The sequence below is a fragment of the Xenopus tropicalis genome, chromosome 9, assembly GCF_000004195.4.
Source record: "Xenopus tropicalis strain Nigerian chromosome 9, UCB_Xtro_10.0, whole genome shotgun sequence".
Classification (NCBI taxonomy): Eukaryota; Metazoa; Chordata; class Amphibia; order Anura; family Pipidae; genus Xenopus; species Xenopus tropicalis.
The window spans coordinates 20038013-20062266 of NC_030685.2; the positions used below are offsets into that span (position 1 = coordinate 20038013).

The 24254-nt window shown below is 43.3% G+C and overlaps 3 protein-coding genes across 7 annotated transcripts in view; 2 read left to right on the top strand and 1 right to left on the bottom strand.

Moving 5' to 3' along the window:
- Window positions 1–5691, top strand: part of arhgap17 (Rho GTPase activating protein 17) — a 70634-nt gene extending 64943 nt beyond the window's left edge. For 2 of the 4 annotated variants that reach the window (XR_209038.4, XM_004918036.4), the window contains 2 exons: window positions 1414–1462; window positions 3268–5691. Coding sequence is in view for 2 of the 4 variants with exons in the window: in XM_004918036.4 (XP_004918093.1) it covers window positions 1414–1421 (8 nt within the window). In the remaining 2 variants the exon portion in view is untranslated. The remainder of the gene's footprint in view (window positions 1–1413; window positions 1463–3267) is intronic. The other 2 variants (XM_002932466.5, XM_004918034.4) reach the window with 2 other exon arrangements.
- A 134-nt stretch (window positions 5692–5825) lies between these two features.
- Window positions 5826–10974, bottom strand: tex47 (testis expressed 47). Its single transcript, XM_031893680.1, has 7 exons — window positions 10831–10974; window positions 10291–10363; window positions 9834–9937; window positions 9397–9461; window positions 8168–8369; window positions 7729–7882; window positions 5826–5983 (listed from the first exon to the last, which is right to left on the bottom strand). Exons 1-7 carry the CDS (start codon window positions 10912–10914, stop codon window positions 5946–5948), a joined length of 720 nt encoding a protein of 239 aa, XP_031749540.1. The 5' UTR covers window positions 10915–10974; the 3' UTR covers window positions 5826–5945.
- Window positions 10975–14849: 3875 nt separating this feature from the next.
- Window positions 14850–24254, top strand: part of rbbp6 (RB binding protein 6, ubiquitin ligase) — a 32824-nt gene continuing 23419 nt past the window's right edge. For both annotated transcript variants that reach the window (XM_031892789.1, XM_031892790.1), the window contains exons 1-3: window positions 14850–15975; window positions 19570–19669; window positions 20787–20823. In XM_031892789.1, coding sequence (XP_031748649.1) covers window positions 15810–15975; window positions 19570–19669; window positions 20787–20823 — 303 coding nt within the window. In that variant the 5' untranslated portion in view covers window positions 14850–15809. The remainder of the gene's footprint in view (window positions 15976–19569; window positions 19670–20786; window positions 20824–24254) is intronic.

Here is a 24254-nt window from a genome sequence, read left to right on the forward strand (position 1 = left end):
AATTAAATATTATAACTGCACCCAATACTTGCCCTCAATAGAAAGTGCACACTAAAGGAGTGACCAAACCCTTTTACCTCCTCTTGGTTAGTTTAGATCACATTAAATGCAGAGTTTGCCAGTTCAAACACACTGGAGAAAGAAGGGGCAATTTCAGACGCTGGTACTTTAGGCACTTTCAACACTTTATTTTTTTATTTTTCAGTAGCCAAAAATGTGGCACCAAAGCACTTGAAGCAGGCCTCCATAAGTTTTAATGTACACGGTTGAACTGGGCTGTCCGGGGCTGCTGCCTGGGGGCCCCCCACTCCAATTGCAAGCTTCTGCTCCTCCGACACCAACCCCCTCCCCTGGAGCATATACCGCACTTCCTTCTAGTGTGCTATTGCCTACAGTTCCTGTTGTGGGGGAGCGGGTCTGGGTCGCCAAGGGCCAACCCCGGGTTTTTTCTGGTGTCCCACTGGCCTACAAGTATCCAGGCTTCTACCTGACTTCCAGGCTGCTTTGGGCATCCCAAAAATGCAGCATTTAATGAGGTGGATCACCTTTTACTATGTTATAAAATGTCCTATTCCTAGCAACTTTGCAATTGGTGTTAGTTATTTTTTTTTAATAGTTTTTGAATAATTCTTCTTTCTCTTCTACATATTTCCTGAAATTCCAAACTGGAGAGCTGCAGAACAAAAAGCAAAAGCTGAACAACCATAAAAATGAAAACCAAGTATCTATGTCATATTAAAAGGTGCACAACCCCCTATAAGGGTGCCTGAGGTAGCCCCGTCTGCAATTGCCCCTACTGAGTTTAGGTTAATGCTTTCCATTTGAAGTTACAGCTTTACTGCAGCATTACTGTAGTTCCTTATATCTTAATCTTGGGAACCCAGCTGTTGCTGGACTAGAACTCCCAGCATTCTTCAAATTATCAGGCATTAAAGCCTGCAGGGAGCTATAGTCTAAGATCTGTGGACCCAACAGGGTTACTAGTGCACTGCCTTGGATTTGTCGGAACTAGGAGCATGTCGTGTTCTGCACCTGATACCCTCCCCTTGTTTGTGAGCAGCTGCCTGTAGAACCACCGGCTCATTTAGTTTCGCCTTATTATCTATTGCATGGCAGAGCCATTGTCTGTAGCTGCCAGTGTCCCGCTCCGGTGCATGTTTATGCTGCATATCCTGAAAATATATTATTCATGGCATTTACATGTGTTGAAAAATTGCACCATCGATTCCCCACAATTTCTAGCACTAAACCCATAGCCACAGTGCATGAATTCAGCTTTGCAAGCCCCGAGACATGGTTTAACTCAGCCGCCATATTGACTCCTGGTTAATTAATGAGATTTGCTTCTGTAATTTGTAATGTGCCTTCTTGCAGCGAGATTCTAATTGTAAATAATTTCATTAAACAATTCAGATGTATGATGTGCCTTTATTGGTAGCCACTGAATCTTCAAGGTTTTATGGTAAGAATCCGGGCATTTGATTGGCCAAAACGAAAAAACAAGCACACTGACTCATTTCCCCCTCCAATCATGTTCTTGTTCACGTGTGCCGGTTACTAACTGTGTGTGTGTGTGTGACTCTAACCAGGCTTCTGTTTGCACTCACTAACACAGCATGTGGGCTGTGGGGTTCTAAGGGGGTGGCTTGCTTCTGTTTAACAGATTGTTGAACACGACTGCACAACCAGTGCTGTTGCTTAAAAGTTCCCGAGTTTGGGTAAGAAAGTAAAATTACGTAGTTTGCCTGGCCAGTGCCATGCCCAATGTAATGGTTCCCCCACTCGAATTATAGTGTAATAGTTCCCCCTCTTGGATTATAGTATATAACTCCCGGGACCTCCAGCATGCTGTTTACCCCTATTGAATACAGTAGCTGCACTCACTCGGTGGCTGTCAATGGATATCAACCAACTGTAGCGCCTATTCTGTCCCTCTTACAGCCCTAGAAATAAGAGCATTACCATATAAGAATAATAGGTATATATATTCTACTGCTACATGTCTTAAAGCAGCATTAAAATATGGCTTACTGTGTCTTCTGTAGATACTGTCATTGTTTATTACTTATGCGTGCTGTCCTCCCCTATTATTGTCACAGACAGACTGCAAGTGAGCCTGAATAGCTTGTTAGGTAGACTTTACAGCAGGGGTCCTAAAACTACGGCCCCCCAAGGTCATTTACTTGGCCCCGTGCTACTACCAGTCTGCCTCAGTGTGGCCCTGTGCCCTAGCGCGTCTCATTACCACAACCTACCGACAGCGCTGAGGCAGACAGATAGTAGCCAGGATGGGGCCGAAGTTTGAGGACTAACTATAGTCTGGCCCCCCAACAGTTTGAGGACCCCTGCTTTAAAGCATGGATATGGAAAACAATAAAAGGAAATTAAGGGAAACCTGTACCCCAAACAATGTAGGTCTCTATAAAATTATATTGCATAAAATGGCTTATTTAATCTAAATAAACCATTTTCATAAAAATATCCTTTTTTTTTAGTAGTATGTGCCATTGGATCATCCTAAATAAAACAAATTTAAAAAAAAAAAAAAAAAAAAAAAGTAATTTTAAGAACTAAGGGCCGTCTCCTGGGATCAGAGGATTCACAGAGCTCACAAACAAGCCAAGGCACACATACATGTTAGGTCACATCAGCCAATTAAACTGTCAACAGATATCTGTTGGGTATGTATTCATTCTGGGGTTATAGTTTTCCTTTAAACATAATTTCATTCCTGCATTGGTAAGTAGGATGTGTTAGACCAGGCCCCCAATCTGCTATGGTTATTTCCCAATGCAGAATCCCCTGCTCTTGTACAGTGTTACAGTGCAATCATTCATAGAGATACAATTAGGCTTTTTCTGTGTGGTTTTATCCTGGCACACAGGACTATCGCCAGCATGTTGTGGTGACCCCCAACCATAAAATGATTCCTAAGACCATCAGAAATATGTGTTTTGCGATGGTCTTAGGTGACCCCTCGTTCGACCCCCAAAGGGGTCCCGACCCACAGGTTGAGAACTGCTGCCCTACCACTTTTTTGTCTGTGTGCCCTCTGCTTCAAGGTGGGCAGGGCTACAGGAAACCTGTATCCAATCAGAGCATTATACAGGCACAATATTAGAGCAAGCAGCCTATAGGAACGTACGCATGTTCACCATTCTCCAGCCTTGCCAGTTGCTAGCTTCATTAGGAACAGCAATAAAAAGTTATTTGAATGAAACAAAACTCATACATGAATTTGTTCCCCCCTACCATCTGACTTTTCAGATCCTCAAGGTCGTTCTGTGGTAGAATCAGCGACTCCGGCTCCTTTCACAGAGCCTTCCCCACCATCCTCGGTCAACTCAGAAACTGACATTGAGAGCACGGCTCTGTGACGTGGTCAAGGAACCTGCACTATGGACTTCCCACTCTGCAACCCGATCCAGGTGCCCTGTGTCAAGACTCAGCAGTGAAAAGCTTTGTACTCCTTTCATATATATATATATATAAATATATGAATATTTTCCCTCACGAGGGAAGGACTTTGAGGTTTGAATGACCTGGTGTGTCTTGCCATTATAATATGGACGTGGCCTTAGGCTTGGGATGCAGTTCCTGGACTTGTAGGGAATATATCAAGCTGCTGTTTCCTCTCTCCTTTGTACCAAGCCCTCTGCATTTGGTGGGGCAGAGGTAGAACACTCTGAAGACATTCCATTGCAGTCCCTTTTATTGCCCCCTCTGTATCACGTGGCTGCCAGCTAAACCAGCAGCCGTCAGTGACCCATATTGCTTTGATGCATCCTTTTGAAGTGTACAAACACATCTAACAGCCCATATTTTAGGATTATGGATAAATAAAGATGCATTTTTTGGCACTTTACCTGAACCATAGGAATGAGTGAGTGGGTGATACTGCTGCATTGAGGGTATAATCTGTGTATATAGAAACCTCTAGCAGAGGCTAAATATATATTTATATACACACAATGCTGTTTGGAAACTGCAGGATTTCAGTTACTCTGTGTTTGTACAGCTATACTATTGCATTTGTGCATCTGTGTGTATATTGCATTTGCCATATGCATATACAGCACCAGGTATACCCACAAGCAAAGTGGACTAAGGCTAAATGTGTTTCACTGGTGCATTCTTGTGTCCCATGGCTTGGATCAGTGTGTGGCTGTAATGCTTCGCAAAGCTTCATTTGTAGGGCCAAACAGTAACTATATAAAGTACTACTGTCCCATCCTCAACAACTAAAGGGCTGCCAGTTGGGCAGTATTTCTAATGACATTCTCTAGCCCCTGCTCTTTACATATACCTGTCCTCTCACTCTTTCTAGTCACCATCTTACCCTACTGTCTCTACCCTTTCCTACTGTACCTCTCCCCTGACCCTTCCTAGTCACCATCTTACCCTACTGTCTCCATCCTTTCCTACTGTACCTCTCCCCTGACTCTTCCTAGTCACCATCTTACCCTACTGTCTCCATCCTTTCCTACTGTACCTCTCCCCTGACCCTTCCTAGTCACCATCTTACCCTACTGTCTCCATCCTTTCCTACTGTACCTCTCCCCTGACCCTTCCTAGTCACCATCTTACCCTACTGGCTCCATCCTTTCCTACTGTACCTCTCCCCTGACCCTTCCTAGTCACCATCTTACCCTACTGGCTCCATCCTTTCCTACTATACCTCCCCCCTGACCCTTCCTAGTCACCATCTTACCCTACTGGCTCCATCCTTTCCTACTGTACCTCTCCCCTGACCCTTCCTAGTCACCATCTTACCCTACTGTCTCCGTCCTTTCCTACTATACCTCTCCCCTGACCCTTCCTAGTCACCATCTTACCCTACTGTCTCCACCCTTTCCTACTGTACCTCTCCCCTGACTCTTCCTAGTCACCATCTTACCCTACTGTCTCCATCCTTTCCAACTATATGTAGCCCATATAAGCACCTGATCAGTAAATATCCCATTTTACTAGGTAGCTTTGGGTGCCAACTCTGCCCCCCAGCCCTGGCTATAGGCACAGCGATACAGCACAAGGATATGTACAGCCTGAGCAGGGAGAGACACTGTCTCACTCTCTGGAGAAGGCTGGAAATGCACAATGGGTTTCTAATTCACCTGCTCTTCACTTTTAGTGACATCATACTGTATTAATATAGTAACTATTTGACCTACAGTGCCTCATGGAAGCTTAATGCTGATTGGTTACTGCCCTGATGCAAATTGCCCCTGTGTTAATAAATGACCAACACTATGTCTGCTCTGGTTAATGATTGGATGCATTTCCCCAGCAAGCAGTAAGAATATCCCATCAGAACAAAAATGTCTTCTGTGCTACAGATTCCATTTACAGCTTATATCTGTGGAGTAGTTTTATTACACCTGCTATACTCCCACTGCTGTTTAACTACATTTCCCATCATCCTGACCTAGCCACTGGCTAATGGGAGATACAAGACCAAGGTCTCACAAAAGCAGTTTCCCCCCAGTTTGTCTGTAAGTTTATACAAGTGAAGTGCTGACTGTTCTGTAAGATTTTCTTTCCCTGACCGGGCCGCGGGTGCAAGGCAGATGGATCTGCTGTGGATAAAGCTCAGCAACGGGACTTAAATTATATATTTTTGCCACACATAAGAAAATAAGGTTGATGTATATTTCCTCTTCCCACGGAAATAAAAAAAAAAGTTATGAGGTTTGTTTTGTTGTGTATTTGTAGAAACCTGGGTCTCCAGCATTTTACCATCCCTTTACAAAACAAACCCCCTAAACACACCAGAAAATCCTATATATATTATAGGCAGCAGTAAATGTAAGCAACTGCAACAACAATTGTGCACAATTAATGTTTTTTAATTTACAGTGCAGAGAAATTCATCAGCCATCGCATGGCAGGGGCATGTAATTAATAGTACAATATGGCCAACTTGGGGATTATAGCTTCTCTTGCTGCTACAGATGAGTATGTTGGGCCATTGGCCACACTTGATCTAGAAAGAGAGAGAGGGAATTATTTATTATAACATAAAGCACGTGCTTAAGTGGGGGTACCCTTTTGTTAACCTATGGCCAGATCTCTAATTGGTCAGTTTGGTGTCCCTTTAAGAGGCCAGCACTTGGGCGGGCTTATGGCCAGAGCCAGAAAATTCACTTTTCCCAGTATAACAGGAGGCAGTGGGATTGGTGGCTGTTTCCATAGTACTTGAAGGCAAATGTGGTTTGCAGCTGCTGAGCAACAATGGCCGCCTCCCAGTGAAGAGCTGTGCCAGCAGGGCACCAGAGCACTAGAGGAAACACATGGCTTCCTCTGCTACAATCTGCCTTCCATACTACTTTGTACGATTGTTTGAGCCAGTGGGAGAGAAATGGACTCCACCTGTCTGCTTGTTACCCCCTGGGGCCACTTAGTTTATCCATTGGGTTTATTATAGAACAGAGCCTTCTTTGCTGAAAGTAGGCATTGGTGCATGATCCTGCTGATCCATTTACAGCACCTATGTGTCTCAGAGATGTCTATATTGGAGGTTCTTGAAGTGCACGGAAGCCCCTGCCCTCACCCAAATAAGGGGCTTATTCTAAACAGCAGTTAATAGTGGCCAGGTGCCCAGTGAAGGAGCCCATATATGGGACCTGCCATCGGGCCTGCCTTACCGGCATCTTGGCAAAAAGTGGCCCTCCAGCTAAGCGATTAGATCAGCCTGACACTGCCCAGCTCAGTTCAGGGGATATCGGGGTAAGATCTACTTGTTTGGAGACTTCACCAATGTGTATGGCCAGCTTTAAGGTCCCCATACACTGGCCGATTATAGCTGCCGATATCGGTCCCTTGGACCGATTCGGCAGCTTATCGGCCTGTGTAGGGGCAGAACCGAGGGGCCTGGCCGACCGATATCTGGCCTGAAATTGGCCAGATATCGATCGGCCAGGTTAGAAAATCCAGTCGGATCGGTGACCGCATCGGCTTGTTGATGCGGCCCCCGAACCAACTGCCCCATTGCCGCGTGCAGAATTCGATCGTTTGGCCAAACGATAGAATTCGCCTACATGCCTCCCCGATATCCCCACCCGTAGGTGGGGATATCGGGTGATCCGCTCGCTTGGCGACATCGCAGCAGCTTATTTGTCCATGTATGGGGCCTCCCCGATCGATATGTGGGCAAAAATCAGACAGGTGTTGATAGTGCAGGTTTGATTTTCCTTTCGGATCGTAGACCGCAACAACTCTCTGATGCAGTCCACGCCCAAATGATGCCTATGCCCACCATAGTAATTCAGTTGTTCAAATGATTGTATTAGCAAAATATCGCTCACTTTAGGTGGGTAAATCAAGAAATGATCTGCTCGTTTGGTGACCTTGCCTAAGGAGCGAATTTCAGCTTGTATGGCCACTGTTACAGAGCCCCAAATGTCCAGAAACCTCTGGCTTTTGTGATAATATACATAACAATACCATAGGGCTGCCGAATTCTTCTAAACAGAGATATATTTTTTTTTGTGATATTCATGCTATTGGCAGTTTTTTCCCCATGCTGCTCCCTACAGCCAGCCAGACAAATATCCAGAAGTGTAAGTTACTTATGATGGAGGCATCCCCTGCTGCTTCTCTGTTCAGTTCTATTTCTTAGTGTCTCCTGCATCAATAACAGCAGGGGGCGCTCATGTTAAAGGTAAACACAGTGGTGTTAAAATTCTGTAAAGTGTTTAGCTAAGAACTGAGCTCAAAGAACATTCTTACCTGATTCGCTGGAGATATGGAAAGGGCTGCTGTACATCTGGAGGAACTCTGCTGGAGTCTGCAGGTCAGGAGAATGGAGGAGGGCACTGACTATTTCCTCCCTGACTAAAAGTCGCTGCAGGTCGCTGTTCAGATCTTGGCTTGTGTTATTGTTCTATGAAGAGAGATATAATGGCTGTCATGTAATAAAATGTGCAATGAGCCTAGTAACCCAGAGCATACAATCAGCTGTCTGAATTTACTAGTTACCTGTTTAAAAGCAAAAAGTGGTTGCTATGGGTTACTAGACCCAGGCAAAATGCTCTTTGTAGTATATTTCCCCATTTTAGGCAGCCACCCACCCTTGTCCATTATTAAATGGATTCATCACTATGGCCTACGCCTAGCTGAACTGCCGATTGTGGCGCCACAAAGAAATGAGAGCGATTATGGATCTCACCGTCTGTGCATCAGACCAATACACTGCCAGTTTCAGCAGTTGCGCCAGGCATTCCTCCAGCAGGGTTAGTAGCGTTTTATTCAGCACAATGTTGTCCAGGTAAGTCATGGGCAGGCTGACAAGGAGAAATTGCCATTGCAGGAAAAGCCTGGCGGGGATGTAACGTGACATGACAAGGATCTTGGGGTCCTGCAGCAGCGAGCTAGAGAGTCCGGAGAAAGTATTTAGGGTAATAACAGCAACAATTAAATAAATGCTCCTTTCCATTAGGTGATGATAGGGATGTAATTTAGCCCTCCATGACCCCGCATTTACACCTACTGCCTGTGCATTGGCTTGTGACTGTGGGCCCCATGTTGCCTCTGTATTTTTAAAGATGCCCCTGTGATCCAACAGGCTCCAAACTGACCTACAACCTGGCACACATGCCCAGATGGACAGGGAATATGATTGAAAAGGACTGGACCTCCCAACCAAATCTTGGCACATATAGGGCTGCCATAGGGGGATCAGAGAAGTAGAGAAAGGAATAGGAAGGGTAAGTTTGGGGCGGGTTCTGTGGGCATTGAAAGCTTAAGGGGTCTCTGGGATTTACAAGAAATTGCATTGCTGCTAAATTTGTCATTCTGGCCCTGACATGTATTTTACGCCTAGGCCTAGGGGACCTGTCAACCGTAAACATATATGACCAGCTTTAGGGTAATGAAAAGTGTGGGGATTTCAATGGCAAATACCATAGAAATGAATTGGGGGGGGGGTGCAATTTAGAACATCTTGTCTTGTGACTAGTGATTAAACTCCCTCAACTGCCCAGTTTGTCATTATTTATATCTATACCCATGCAAATACCAATAATCGTATTTTGTACCTTATTATTCGTAAGAGTATGGCCAATTTTAAAGAGCCATTCAAATAAAAGGGTAACTGATCCTACTTTCTCTGGCAGGACACAGACTAACCGTTAGTGTATATCTACCGTCCCTGCCATAAAGCAAGACTGTGCTGTTGTTGGTTTGCTAAAAATGTGTATTGCCTACACTTAGCTTTAGGCCCTGCGCCTAGTAACTGTTAGGGGCCACAGGTCTTCAAGCACAACCTTAGTGCTAAGTGCTGCCTTTGATTCACTATAGGGTGAATATGGCCTGAGGCATGACACTGAGCCTTCCATGTTATCTGCACTGGGAAAGGTATTGGTCAAACCCTGAGGTACAAGGTAGAAGGAGACCTACTGAGCTCCAGGCTGCTCCATTTGCACAAGGTCTTGGATAATGGCGTACAGGGCTTCACCAGACGACTGCAGGCAAGAGAGAGACAGACAGAATGATGGGTTAGTGCAAGCACTGAAGAGTCAGAGTTTGGCCAAAGATCATTAATAAGATCCTATCTGTCAGTTTCTTTCTGCACTGCTGGGTCTGACTCATGAAACAATGTACTAGCAGTTGTTTATAGGTCTTTTAATCAGCTGCCTTCTGCCAGGAGCCAAAACCAGCAGTGGGTAGGATACTCACAGCTAGACAGATGACTGCTACTAATAGCTATTATGTACAAATACATTAAAATGAGTAATGAATATATATCAGGAGGTTGCTTAGAATGGCATTTTCTTTTATAAGGCAACAGTTTTGGGGACTAGTTTCCCTATAAATATCTCGGCACTGCCACCTACCTCTAGAATATGAACGGTGCAGTGTGGGTAAATCAGCAGCAAGCCCGAGACTGGTTCTCCAAGGCGGGATTTTGCCATGGTATGGAACAGGCCTTCATAGTGTTCTTAATGCATATTAACAAAGGGAAAGTATGTCAGTTCTGGTCTGTTAATGGAAATTAGAATAAGATAGAAATAGGGATGCACCAGATTTGAAGGATTTGGATTCAGTTCGGCCAAGCACTTGGATTCGCCCAAATTCAAATTCTGCTGAAACTGACTGAATCCTGCACAAATCCTGATCCAATTCCTATATTAGGTGCATCCCTACTATCAACCCCATGCGGGGCAACGGCTCCACCTTATGGAGAAGTAGCAGCACTGCAGCATTGTGAAATTCACCAGCAGCACAGAGAGCATTTCCCAAGTTTCTCTCTTACAGCGTCTGAGCAAATAGTTTCCATGGTTGGGGTTTTACCTGTTATATCCTTAGGATCGGCTCGCTCTGGGGACCTTTTTGCTATTAAAAAGAGTCTGTGAAGGACAAATTTCTGTGATTGGAAAAAAAACAAAGGTCATTAAAAAATAAACATGAAGTTGGTCAGACTGGCCTGCCAGGGTACAGAACATTCCCATCAGCCCTTACTAGGGTAGCCACTTTTTTTCTGTCAATAATTCCCCTCAACACTAACACACCCTCTCCTAACCCACATCATCCCAGGCTATGGTGCCATCATGATTTATAAACCCCCAACCTACCTTCCCATTTCTGGAGGGGGCGGGGCTGGTTTATCAATCATGTGGCAGGAATTACAGATGTAACACCAGAGGGGTTGGGTCTTGAGGGGGCAAACATCATTCACAAAGGGGCTTATGTCACCAGTGGAGAAGACCCTGAGAATAGTTAAACCCTTTGCCCGGAGTTCCCCTTGGCTTACAAATTATTTTTTAAAAAACTGCCACTGGAATATTATCCCAAGAAGCACATTACCACCAAGAGCCCCCTTAGGAGTCCCACCTTGTGCTGTATGTCCATGAGAAGCGTCAGTGCGTTAGTATGGAGGAGATCAGGGGCTGGGGAGCAGGATCTGTGTGATGCCATGTCTGCCGCCGGATCTCAGGAGCCTGAGGGAAGATGCTGCCTGTACCACATGTAGCTCTATGGCAACCAAGGAAGGAGGGGCCATAACACAACAGGAAGAAACAAGGGAAAGATAGAGAAGAAGAAAAAGTGATACCTCTATATTGATGTTTATTGCTCCTTAATATCTGGTGGATAGTATAGTAGGTTGAGGTATTTAAAATAGAAAGAGATGTACTCATTGTAAAGCAATTCGGCTACCCTTGGTAATGGTTTATTCCAAAGGACTAGGACAGTACAGGTACCGCAGTGGAATTGGATCTACAATATAAAATACTGTTATAGATGCCTCTCAGCCAACAGTAGCACTCACACTTGGGTGCTGCCACCCTCAGCCTAACAGTACCTCCATGGTGGAGGAATAGCTTCAGACTACAGTATAAGTCCATCCTTCACTTCCAGAGTGATGGCACATAGGATCTATTCCTTCCTTAACTAATCCTTATTCATGTGGTCCCATCTTACCAACTCCTTCTGAGGTATTCTCTTTTACCCAAGTGCCTGCAATCCAGGCACTGGGCATCCAACCATTGTCCTCCATGAGGCAGATTCCAGAAAGCACATATGGATTCTCACCTAACTTTTATACCACTAGTGGAAACCACCTATTGATACCTTGTACCAATGGAAACTCACCCACATTTTACACCTTCGCTAGATGAAGCTTAACCAGTGTGTGCATTTTAGAGGGTCATTATCTTAGAACTGTAGTGAGTTTCACAGTGGCCACAGTAAGTGCCAGGTTCCACACAAATGAAAGTACTCCAGTGGATACAATGCTGTATTTAGTTCAGGTGCCCCTCCGCCAGCTCCCCCGCTGGATTTACACAGCAAGTCTCCAGCAGAGAACTTATCATATTGGCACCCCAGAGCTGCACCCTCTGAAGCTGCCACCCTAGGCCCTTGGGTGCCTATATATAAATATTTACAATCTGGACAAAAACAATAGAACTATGGGTCATAATCAATAAAAATAAAACAAGTCTTCACATTAATTTTGGACTGAGTCTCTAGGGCCCACCAGAGAACCTGACACCCTTTGATCACTTTGACAGCAATTACATATGGAAAGTGCCAGGTGGTTTTTATAAAGGCCCCCAGTTGAAATAAGAATGGGCTGATGAGAATTGTCCTAGGCTGGGATCCACTAGGGTCTGTTGGGAGATTCTCTGATATTCAGGTAGGGCAGCCCATCCCTTTATTGGAGGGGATGGTTGGTAAATGGGGTTGGAATTGCTAATGTAAATGAAACAAGTAATTAGAGAGGCCTGAATTAGCAGAAAGGAATGGGCTCTTCTGAAGACTGCAAATAATATGTAAGCTGAAACACCGGATTGCCACCTAGGATCCAGTGTCTCATTTGGGCTCAGTCCTCTTGCCATGCAAAAAGTAAAACACCCGGAGTTCATCAATATTTGACTTCCTTACACCAGTCGAGCAGCATTGTATCAGCCCAAAGAGTTCAGTAAAATTAGGTGGCCCAAATGATTCTGTAATAATGGGAAGCCATGAAAAATGCATGCCACAGGTATTCACATAATAATAGTCTCACTGCTTCATGCATTCTTCATAAGCTCCCTGTACTACAGGTATGTACTTGTATAAGAGTATAGCAGAGGCTATAGATAATGTTGTGTTCCTGCTTATGCCCCTGGCACACTGGGCTGCCCAAAATGAAATGCACTCCCAAGGGAGAATTTTGGTACAGGGGTCTTTTATGTAATATAAAGGGGAGATTGGTATAGTTCAGTGTTACTCTCAGAATAACAAACTAAAATAAACCCTCGGATACTGTCCCTTTAAATCCCCATTTAGCCCAACTCTATAACATGCTACCATGTTTTAAAGTCAGGGTAACCACTCCATGCTAAACTGCATAATAAACCTTTAGATACTCTTAGAGATAAATGGGAAAGGGACATTGGGCATTGTGCTGATGAGGAATGGGATCAGATGCTGGAATCCCCTGTTATGGTATCTTTAAACTACGGAGACTGTATGATCCAACTATATTTCTTACACAAAGCCTACTACTACCCGGCCAAACTACACTATTCCCAGAATCCCCTTCTGAATGCCCTAGATGCAGTATGCAACATGCCACATTCATATGTTCTGGGAATGCACTGCACTAGTATCATACTGGAAGGAGGTGTTTGACACGCTGAATGCTGCCTTAGGCATACAGCTTTCCAGAACTCCACGCGTATCATTATTTGGTATAGGAATACAAGACTCATATACACGGTATCAAAGTATTTTTATTAATGAAACATTATTTTTAGCAAAGAAACTCATTACAAGAAAGTGCAAACAGTCTGTTCCCCCAATCCCTCCCAATGGGTTTTAGAAACCAAATGTACATCTACACTTGAAAACCTTATCTATCAGAAAAGGGGACACCACAAAAAGTACCACAAAATATGGGATAAATGGCTTGACTACTTAAGATATACAGTAACTATACAATGCATAGGGATGAACCTGTTAATGGCTCAAGTACTTACTCATATAAGTACTTACTCATATATAAACGCTTGTCTATTAATTACATACAAGATACTGTTACTAAGTACTCAATATTGTAATCAATAGAAGTAAATAATGCATTGAATTTACCGATGTTGTGAAATTTAAATTTTTAATAAACGTCTGAAGTTAAAAAAAAAGTCAGGGAAACCACAGGCTGACAGGGTCCCTTACAGCCAAGGGTGGAAGAGGCTTATTCCCTATTATATAATAATCACCCCCTACAAAGAAAATGATAAGGGTCATGGATAGTGATGGAAGAAATTTTCTGCCAGGCATGGATTCGCGGTGAATTTCCGTGTTTCGCCATTGGTGGATTGTTTCGCGAAACAGATGAAAAAATTTGCCGCGGAAAAATTTGCTGCACGTCCAAAAATTGTCGCCGGCGTCAAAAAAGAATAGCTGCGGGCTACAAAAGAATAGCCGCGGGCGACAAAATAATAGCCGCAGGCTACAAAAGAATAGCTGTGGGCGTCAAAATAATAGCCGCGGGCTACAAAAGAATAGCCGCGGGCGACAAAATAATAGCCGTGGGCTACAAAAGAATAGCCGTGGGCGACAAAATAATAGCCGCGGGCTACAAAAGAATAGCCGTGGGCGACAAAAGAATAGTCACGGGCGACAATTTTTGTTGCACGACATTTTCGCCACTTCGCAAATTTTTCACCGTTTCGCGGATCTTTTGAAATATTCGCGAATTTTTCGCCGAAACGGAACAGATTCGCTCATCACTAGTCATGGCTAAAAATATCCTGATTTGTTTCTATGTTCAGTTGTTGGTCATTCTAAATATGTGATAATGAAGGGGTGGTGCACCAAATCCACTATTTTCCATAGATTCAGCCGAATCCTGCTGAAAAAGGCTGAATCATGGCCAAATCCCAAAGCAAATCCTGGATTCGGTGCATCCCTACTTTTAAGTTAACTTTTAGTATGTTATTAGTATGTTATCAAATCAAACCATTTTATTGCATTTATAGTTGCTTAGTGATCAGGGCCATATTTCCCATAGAGGCTCCCAAGCCCCATGCCTAGGGAATCAGGTTTAGCAGGGACTGCCTATATGGTAAATAAATAATTGTTTACAATTCAAAATAGCAACACAAAACACCACACAGGAATTTCAATTTGTCAAATTTTATTAATTGTATCCAATTTACAGTAGTATCCCTTTATAACATAGGTCAGTCAGATCATATTGCTAGAGCCTGATGTGTGACTTGTTAGGCCTTCTGCTGAACACTTAGCACTGTATATGATCTGCCACTAAGGCCCAAAACAACTACAATCGCAGTGGGGATTCGGGTTGGTTGATACTGAGGCAGCGACTTCAATTTCGCGCTAACTTTCTTTCCCACAATCCCCCGCGCCCCATTCTGCGCCGAAATACGTGTGACGTCAGTACGCTGCCCCTGCTCGGAAACCCCAGTTTCGGGGAGATGGTCACTCGCTCCGCCATTAGAACTGCGAAGAGGAAGCGGTTACGCCGCCATTAGAAGAAGAAGAAGAAGCAGTAGTGATTAGGAGGCGGAAGAGAGCGGAACGGGCGGCAGCCCCGGGATTTCCTAGCGCGGTGCTTAATGTTGGAACGTATCCCTATCTAAAGCGACGTGAGGGCTTCGATTTAATCTGCTGTGAAGTGCTTGTGGCGCTAGGCCTTGTGCTTCCATTGTGTGCGCTGTTGCCCGGCCTGGGTGCCATAAGCTAGTTCGGCGGATAGAACTACAAAGGCACGGACATTGCTGAGGGAGTGCGGAGGGACGGACTGAACCATCTGGAACACGAACACTTCTAGGGACGGACTGAACCATCTGGGACACGGACAGGGCTCTCCTGGACACGGACTGAACCATCTGGGACACGGACAGGGCTCTCCTGGACACGGACTGAACCATCTGGGACACGGACTGAACCACCTTGTGCGCTGATTGGGAACGGGTTGAAACATTTTGGGACACGAACTGTGCTCCCCATTGGGGCCCTGAGGGGAACCTTCTGGGACACGGACTTATTTTCTTGGGGACAAGGACTGAGCAGGGACTTGCCACCTGGATAGGTCTGGACTATTGAACTGTTCATTCTCCACAAAGAATTCCCAACCCTTGGACTTTATAGAAGAGCAGGCGATTGGCCTGGAGTGTGGGGGGAGGGCAGGGGGCCATGCTGCCCGCCTGATGGGCTCCTCTGGTGCCTGTGTGGTGCCCTGGCATTGCACATTGGTGTGACCTATGCTGAGCCTCTCCTGTGTGCCTGTGTGTGTGTTGTGCTGAGTGCGTGCGTCCGATCCCTTTTGTCTCTGTATCTGTAGGTATAGAAAGGCCGCTAACATGTCGTGTGTGCATTATAAGTTTTCCTCCAAACTCAACTATGACACGGTGACCTTTGATGGCCTGCACATCTCCCTGTGCGACCTGAAGAAACAGATCATGGGCCGAGAGCGACTAAAGGCCACCGACTGCGACCTGCAGATCACCAATGCCCAGACACAGGAAGGTACGGACAGCAGTGGCGCTAACACATATTAAAGGCCTAGACAAAATAATAGAACGTTGAGATTGTATTACTTAATGGCTGGTTTGCAGCAGCAGCAGATTGCGTTTTAGCAGCAATTGGCTGTTGTGTTAAAGGGCACCTATTGTAGGGAAACAAATGTTTACCTGTAGGTGCCCTGTAAGGAGCTACCTTGCTTGTTGGCACTGTTCCCTAGCCATGACAGAGCGAAACGGACTGTATAGGTTCTAATTGCCCTGACACAGGTGAGAATGGTTAAATTAAAAAAGATAGGGGTGCCAGTTACTTAGCCCCCTAGTGATTTTAATAGTAAATTAGCTACTTTAATCTGAACGCTCTCATCGTTAAAGCCAGGCACACAGTACATTATTGTCAGAGATATTCATTACTGTGCATGGGTAAATCAAGGAATGAAAAACATGGTAACTTTTAGTACCCAGGGTTGGTGACCAAGATGAGTTCCAGGGTAGCAAATTAAGCGATTAAATGGGTAGAGATCTTGGGCCTTTGTCCTGCAAAAGATTTGGTGCCAAATTGCTTGAAGTCCCCAACATTGTCTAATACAGCAACTAGCTGGAATCACTTACACTTGCAAGCTACTGTTGTTAGAAGAGGTTTAATTATATTATCATTTCATGCCTTATGGCAGGGTCACATTGGCTACCAATCACTTTATTACTGGTATTTTGGAGAGAAGCCATATGTCGCTTTGTTTTCCAAAGTTGAGCCAAGTTTTCTGCAGAAGGAAACTTTGCGTGAAAACTAAGCGACTTTTGTGCCTTCCCACCAGGGATTCTCTTTATTGCCAGTGGGAGGGCAATTCTGGAAGCTTAGTTGGCCATGGTAGCCCTGTGTGCCCCTGCGCTTATAGACAGGCACCAGAAAGGTGCCCACCCCCTCACTATTTCCTGTGGCATTTGCTGATAATTTGGACAGTTAACCTTTGCATTATACTTTTATCTCAGGGGAGAGAAAGATACAGGGTTGGATGACCTGGTTTCAGATTTTGCAAGGCAACACTCTCATCTTGATATTCTGGTGGTTGTAGTAGCAGGTGTTGTGCTAGATGTTGCCGATTCCTTCTGTGCTTTTTCCATTGGTTTATTCATCAGTCTTTGCATGGCCTGGATTTGGTAGCCATTGAAACTGTACAAGAGACACAGCTGTGTTCCTCAGCCCCAATAATAGGTAGTTGACAGCAAATGCAGCTTTTCAAACAGAATAAAGGGACATTCTAATAATTTAAGGAAACAATGTTATGCTAATGTCACCCTAGGTATCGGGGAAACAAAAGTGCTTGCTCTGCTGTCTTTTGTGCAGGTCTGGGCATTGGCTCGCAGTTTTCTCTGTAATGTTTTGATGGCTGTTAAAAAGAATAGTCTGGAAGCACCCAGACATGAAACAACGCTGATTGCATTGGGCTTTCTGGACAGAATTGCTTATGGCAGTGTCTGACGGGGCATGAATATAATATGAATATTAGAGTTTAGGAAAACCCTTCATACATCACTTTAGTTTATCCCCTAGCATATGCACAGAGCTGTATCTACACACGCACGCTCTCATAAATGCACATAACTGTAACACTGGGTATTACTCTGGCGCTGGATATTCTGTCTGGTGGATTAATTTGCCCTCTGAGATTGAGCCCACATGGAAGTGATTTATTACACTTAATTGATCTACCATACTCAAGATTGTCCTTTAGACCAATATGCCAGCTTATCTGTCCGTGTATGGGCACCCTGGACGTGCCTACTCAACTGTTATCTTGCCTAAAATTGGCCAGATCTTGATCAGGCAGGTTTGATTTTCTCTTGGATTTGCATTGTCTCATTGATGCGGTCCCATGGAGCCTGTGCCCGCTATTGTAATTCAGTTGTTTGGCCCTGGGGCCAAATGATTGAATTAGCCCGAGATCGCCCACCTTAGGTGGACAGATTGGTAGAAGATGCCAATTGTGTGGATCTTGCCGTGTATGGATACCTTAAGACAGGAAGCCCAGAAAACTTGCACGTAAGACTTGGCTGCCATAGCACTTCTGCTGGGGCAACACAGATTTAAATTACAAATAAAACCCCATAGTAACTTGTCTATATAAGCTGCCTTTGTTTGTAGGGTTTCTGCAGGAATTTTACATAGGATCCCCAATGGTTTTTTTTGACCGCTGGCCCTCCTGTTACCACTCTGTGCTTCTGATTCAGTAACATTAGTGTGGTTGGCAGGTAGGGCCATTTTGACTGCGTTTGTTCCTTGCCAGTGAACGTCAATGGTTAAAACACCCACTTCCTATTAAACGAATCCTTTAGAGGTGTAACAAGTGAGCGAGTAGAGAGGCAGTTCCGGTGCTTGGTTCTCATTCTTGAGTTCCGAACAGAATGTTTGTGACTTCAGTAGCATAGGGTTCCAGCTCATTGAAGAAGGTGTAGTGGCTCTGTGTGCGTGTTTGCACAACGGTGGGTGTCTTTAGCTGACTCTTGTACAGTCATGTATTTGTTTAGATCATTGTTTTACAGCCTTTTCAGTTATACTGTTTTATTGGAGAAACAATTTGTGTGTATCTATATATAATTTTATATATAGTGTTTAATTTCCTACGGAAAAGAAGAATGTACAGTTCTGCACAAGCATTGCTTACTGAGCACTGAATATTGATCTGTGTATTTTAGGCTAATGGTACATGAGTCTGTGCATTGACTTTTCTCCACCTGTGCCTGCTGCCATTCTATCAGGCCCAGACTGGCAATCTGTGGGTCCTGGCAAATACCAGAGGGGCTGCTGTAAGATGCAATAGACAGTCACTATTTATTGGGCTCTGTGTTCTTTAAATGGAAGGGCCTATTTTGCATCCTAGTCCAGTCTGTCAGTACGGATATAGGACGGAGTGGATGGGAGTGCATTGGCTTTTATCCGATTGTGGAGAAAGTGCTGGCAAAGAAAAGCAGATACACAGCCCGTTTGCCATTAGTCTTAAAGTTGTAGATACATTAGTGCATCTGAGATATTCACTGAGGCTTGAATGAATTCTTGTTGATGTTTTCAGCTTTAAAAGCATTGATAAAACAGTACCCTCTTGGTGGGAAAGACAGAAAAAAAACTAACACTGCAAATATAAACCATGAAGGTAACTTCCTAGTCGCTGCTCTGAAAAGCAGGTGGCAAAAATGAAGATATTTTATGCAGAGTGTGCTCAATATTTTGGAAGCAGAGCACCCTTCCTTTATAGATATTTGTGCTTGGGATATCACATGATCAGTAGCACGTTTCTTTAGCAACTTTAGGACTGACATCCTTTCCCTTAGCTTTAGCACCACCCTTGATTAGCATATTGTCTTCTCAGTTATAAAATGGCAGGACAGTAGCCACCAAATGTGCTCCCCTGTGCCCTTTCTACTGTGACTGTGTCCAGGTGTTTGAGCCATATTGGATGGAGTCCTGCCAGAAATAACAGGGGGGTGAGTGTACATGAATAATTCCTTTCTCTGTATGTTGCTTTCTGGCATAATAGATTGCTGGTATTGATATTTTTATGCACAAACCTGATATTTTGTTGCGTTTGTTTCTGACTCCTTATAGAATACACAGATGAGACTGTACTTATTCCTAAGAACTCATCTGTCATTGTTCGAAGAATTCCCATCGGGGGTGTAAAGACAGCAAGCAAAAGTTATGTCATGTAAGTATCACTGTAACATGTTACTGCTTTGGGTAGATTTCCTTGGTTTTCATGCCTCAAGTTCTCCAATTTTTTTTTCTCCTCAAGTCTCAAGTTCTTTTAGCGACAAGTAAGCCTTAGTTTAATGGCTATAATGTGACAGTGATGATTTCCAAAGCAGTGCACTATTCCTTTCTCCTGCTCAGTTGATGTATGGGATCTGTTATTCAGAAACCCATTATACAAAAAGTTCCATATGACAGAAAGGCCATCTCCATAGATTCCATTATAAGCAAATAATTCAAACAATCCTATTGGGTTCATTCAATGCTATTTTTTTTTTTTAGTAAAAGAGCCCTTATCCAGAACGCTTGCGACCTGAGTTTTTTGAGGATAACAGTCCCCATACCTGTTCTAACTTTGTATTAACCAGTCGCTAATGGAAGTTATCCATGGCTTTTCTTTCTCAAAAAAGGTGCAAGTATGTACATGACATTTGTCCCTTCTTAACTAAGATGAGTATAAATTTTAGGGATGCACTGAATCCAGGAATCGGTTCAGTATTAGGCCAGCCTTTTTTGAGAGAATTCAAATTCAGCCAAATCCACGGTCCTGGCCAAACTGAATCTGAATCCTAAAATTCACTTGACTTTTTGTCATTTTAACACGGAAGTGAAAATCTGCTAATAATAATATGCATATGCTAACTAGGATACGGCTTCGGCATTCGAGCGAAAGCCTTACGATCGATCCGGGGTTCGGCCGAACCCAAAAAAAAACTGGATTCGGTGCATCCCTAGTACATTTTCTTGAAAGTGTTTCGCCGACATCTAGTTGCTTTAGACACTGTGATATAGTGAGCAGTGATATATGTGTATGTATGTATGTATCAGTATATACATAGAGATATAGATAGATAGCACCCAGGCAGTATCTGGGTCACTGGCCTAGAAATACTAGTGATGTGGCTGCTCCAGAAAGGATGGCGTTCCAACCAAAACAGCGGCGCTTGCAATAAAGCCCTTGATTGTGTAATCTATAAGCCCTGTAAAACGTAAATTCATCATAATATAGCAAATTATGTAACTTTTTCCTTGGAAATACTAATTACTTTCCCCTTCCTCTTCTTGCTTTGTAGAAGCCGTACAGAACCACAGAGTGGAACATCAAAATCAGTATGTAAACACAGAATCGCATTTTTCCTTTTACATTTTTTTCAGATATTTTAAGCTTAAAAAAAATGGGTTCCTAGTTTTGTGGGTTTCAGAACAATATTTGTGTAAATGCAATGTATTAATGATATTATAAAAATCTGCGTTATTTGCACTGTGTGCCACCCAAGCACTGTATTTCCTACTGAATGCACGGTTATATCCTGTATAAACAGGAAGTAGTACGGTCTATGATCGGTCGCTAGTCACCCTTGTGAACATGATGTCATGTTCTGTTTGAGTTCTGTTCTGTATAGGTCTGTTGTATTGTTTCCTGCAATAAAATGTTTTGCCGGTTTTCACCTTATTTTATACAATGACCTCCTGTTAGATTCCTATTGGCAGCATTTTTAAGATTGCAATGTTTCAAATGTTTGCGCAAATGCACACAAACTGTATGAATATTATTGTATAATGTATGTACATTTCCTGGTTCTCTTCTACCGAAACGTTCTAGTGATTTACAGTCAATGAAATGTGCTGCTCAAATCTCAATGTGAAAAATTTGCTCATTTAACAGAATTTATTTCTCTTGCTTCATACATTGAAAAGTCGTTAAAAAAAAATAATTAAGTGCTGTTATAAAATTTGTAGTAAGATTTGGGCGTCTCTCCAACAAGGGTAAATGGTCACTTTCTGTAGCCACACATATTCTGGGTGTGGGCAACGAGCCGGGGAACCATGACATTATCCCATTGAAATGAGGGCAACCTGTTTAGCTGGAAGAGCTCTCTAATCTGTTTCTGTGGGAGGAAAATGTGATTGAGCCAGCCATCCTTGGCACTTGTTAATGTGAGGGCATGTTTGGTTTCTAAAGGGTATTTACCCACAGGCTTGGCCATATGTACAATGGGACCTGAAAAATCAATTTTTTTTTTTTCCTGCGTTCGGCATTTGCACCTTTCCCTGTGGGTATATACTTTCTAAATATAATCAACAAAAAAACTTATCGTCCTCCTCAATATTTTTCCTTACATGCAGACTATGGGGCATATTTACCAAAGTGTGAAAACATAGCTCACTCCAAGAGGGAGAATTCACTGCTTGTGTGTAGGATTTTTTTAGGGTCATATTTATTAATGGATGAAAGTTAACCCTTTTCAAGGAATGCACCAAATCCACTATTTTTGGGTTCGGCTGAACCCCCGAACCCTTCACAGAAGATTTGGATGAATACCAAACTGAATCCTAATTCGCATGTGCAACTGTAGCAACTGAAGCATTATACAGAAGCAGGCGCTTAATTTTTTTGGTTAGGCCAGGCTTTTGGCTTTGGCTGGGTCTAAATCCTGCTGAAAAATCTTGGCCGAATCCTGGATTTGCTGCATCCCTACCTTTTTCTAAATATCCAGGTATTGGTGATATGTGGGTCAGGCTGAAACCTACAGGTTTCTCGTGGGTTGGGTGGGTTCAGGCAGACATCCACACACATTTGCGGGTCATGAGCAGGTTTGGGCCAAACCCCTCCTTGTGCCCACCCCACCTTAATATGCCATGCTTCTACCTAAGGCTGCCTCTATTTTTATGTGTGTGCTCTGCCCGGCCCCTTTATGGCATCAGGGTTGAAGCAGGACAGTAAATAGAGGTGGATTGTCGGGTTGGACGAGGGTCAACTTTTTGCCGACCTGCACATCACTAACATGGCATAGGATGTATTATCCAGAATGCTTGGGACCTGGGGTTTTCCCTTTTGTATTTGGATCACCATACCTTATGTCCGCAAAAAATAATTAATTTACATTTTAAATAAGTAATATTGCCACCAATATGGATTCATGCAGCTTAGTTACCATTGAGTACAAGCTACTGTTTTATTATTACAGAGAAAAAGGTCATTTTTAAAAAAATGATTAAAACTGACCCTATGGGAGATGGACTTCCTGTAATACAGAACTTTCTGCATAAGGGATCCCATGCCTGTACTTCTAAAAATCCCATACAATTAGTAGCAGTTGAAATTCCCTCTGACAGGCTTGTATTTCACCTATGGTGTATATATGACCCTGTGTGTCAGTTTGTTTTAAAGGAGTATTTCAGTAACATTAAATAAGGGAGATTTGTAGCTAATTGTGTTTAGAAAGTTTATTTCAATGAGAAAGCAAATAGTACAGTTTTCTTAATAATTTCCCTTTAGCTCCCATGGTGTACAAACACAAATGGGTTTGTGTCCAAATAACTTCATTTTCCAGGTACCAGGTACCATTACTCCTTTCTGTAACCAGCAGCATTCTGTTACTGTAGAAAAACATTACTACTGAACATCCTTCATATTTTTTTTTTATACTCCACCATATTCTTTGGTGTCTTCTGCTTGTAGCCACCCTTGCCACGACTGGACTTTCTCTTCCTTTGTTCTCGATGGATTTTTCTCCCGCAAGTCTGTGACCCTTCCAGTACCCATGTAACAAAGATTGAATAGACCTGATTAATCATGGCTCAGTGGCTGTGTAGGCTCATGAAGATTCTTTGTATCTTTAAATCTTACATGACTTGGCGTTCTTTCCATCAGCAGAAAAAAACCCAATGCATTCCTACCCAACCTGTGGTCAGTGTTCACTAACAGGAAAGCTATTGGTCTGTATGTACAAACGTGGGCTCTTTTTGCCCGGAAAACGTACATTCCGTGTATATGAGCCCAATGCACTGTGCATGTACACGGGTGCCTTCGCTGTCAGTGGCTTCTGTCCATGGTCTGAGTATGGGGGTTGGCATTTTCTCCATTTTTTTTTTTTCTATCAGCAGAGAAGCCTTTTGATAGGAAGGCTTTGTGATGAGTTAAAGAAGAACACCGCTTCTCTAGGCCCCTATGAGTTTTTCTTTATACGTGCGGCACATACATGCCTAGTCATTCCTGCACACACAGCATTTGCATAGCCCTTCAATTTAACTTTATGCTTTGCCTGTTGCTGCCATCCTGAAACTCGCTTCATTCAATATTACTATTCATCATTCATTTATTTTCTCTACAAATATGTAAGGCATTACACTAACCAGTGGTGTCCATTTGGCCTTTCCGCAATCCCCCTGATTATTGAAAACGTATTATAAAAATGCAAATTCTAATTCTATTGGTGCCTGAGTAGTTACTGTTATGCGATTATTGTGCAAGAATTTGAACATTACAATTTCCGTTTCATTTTGCACTAATTGCCATTTATTTTGTGTTCATTGGCATGTGTATAAACAGAGAAGTCACACAAATAAAATTAACATTTATTTTAGCCATTTGTGTTCCCTGTAATGTCTATTACATGTGTTCATTTAAAGACATAGCTGCAACAAATGTTTATTGTGTTGGTGCTGCTTCTATGGAGTCAATTGGAATAAGCCTTTTAGCCTTGTGTGTAAATGAACATGTAAATACAAGAATATAGGAATTTAATGCCTAGCTCTTT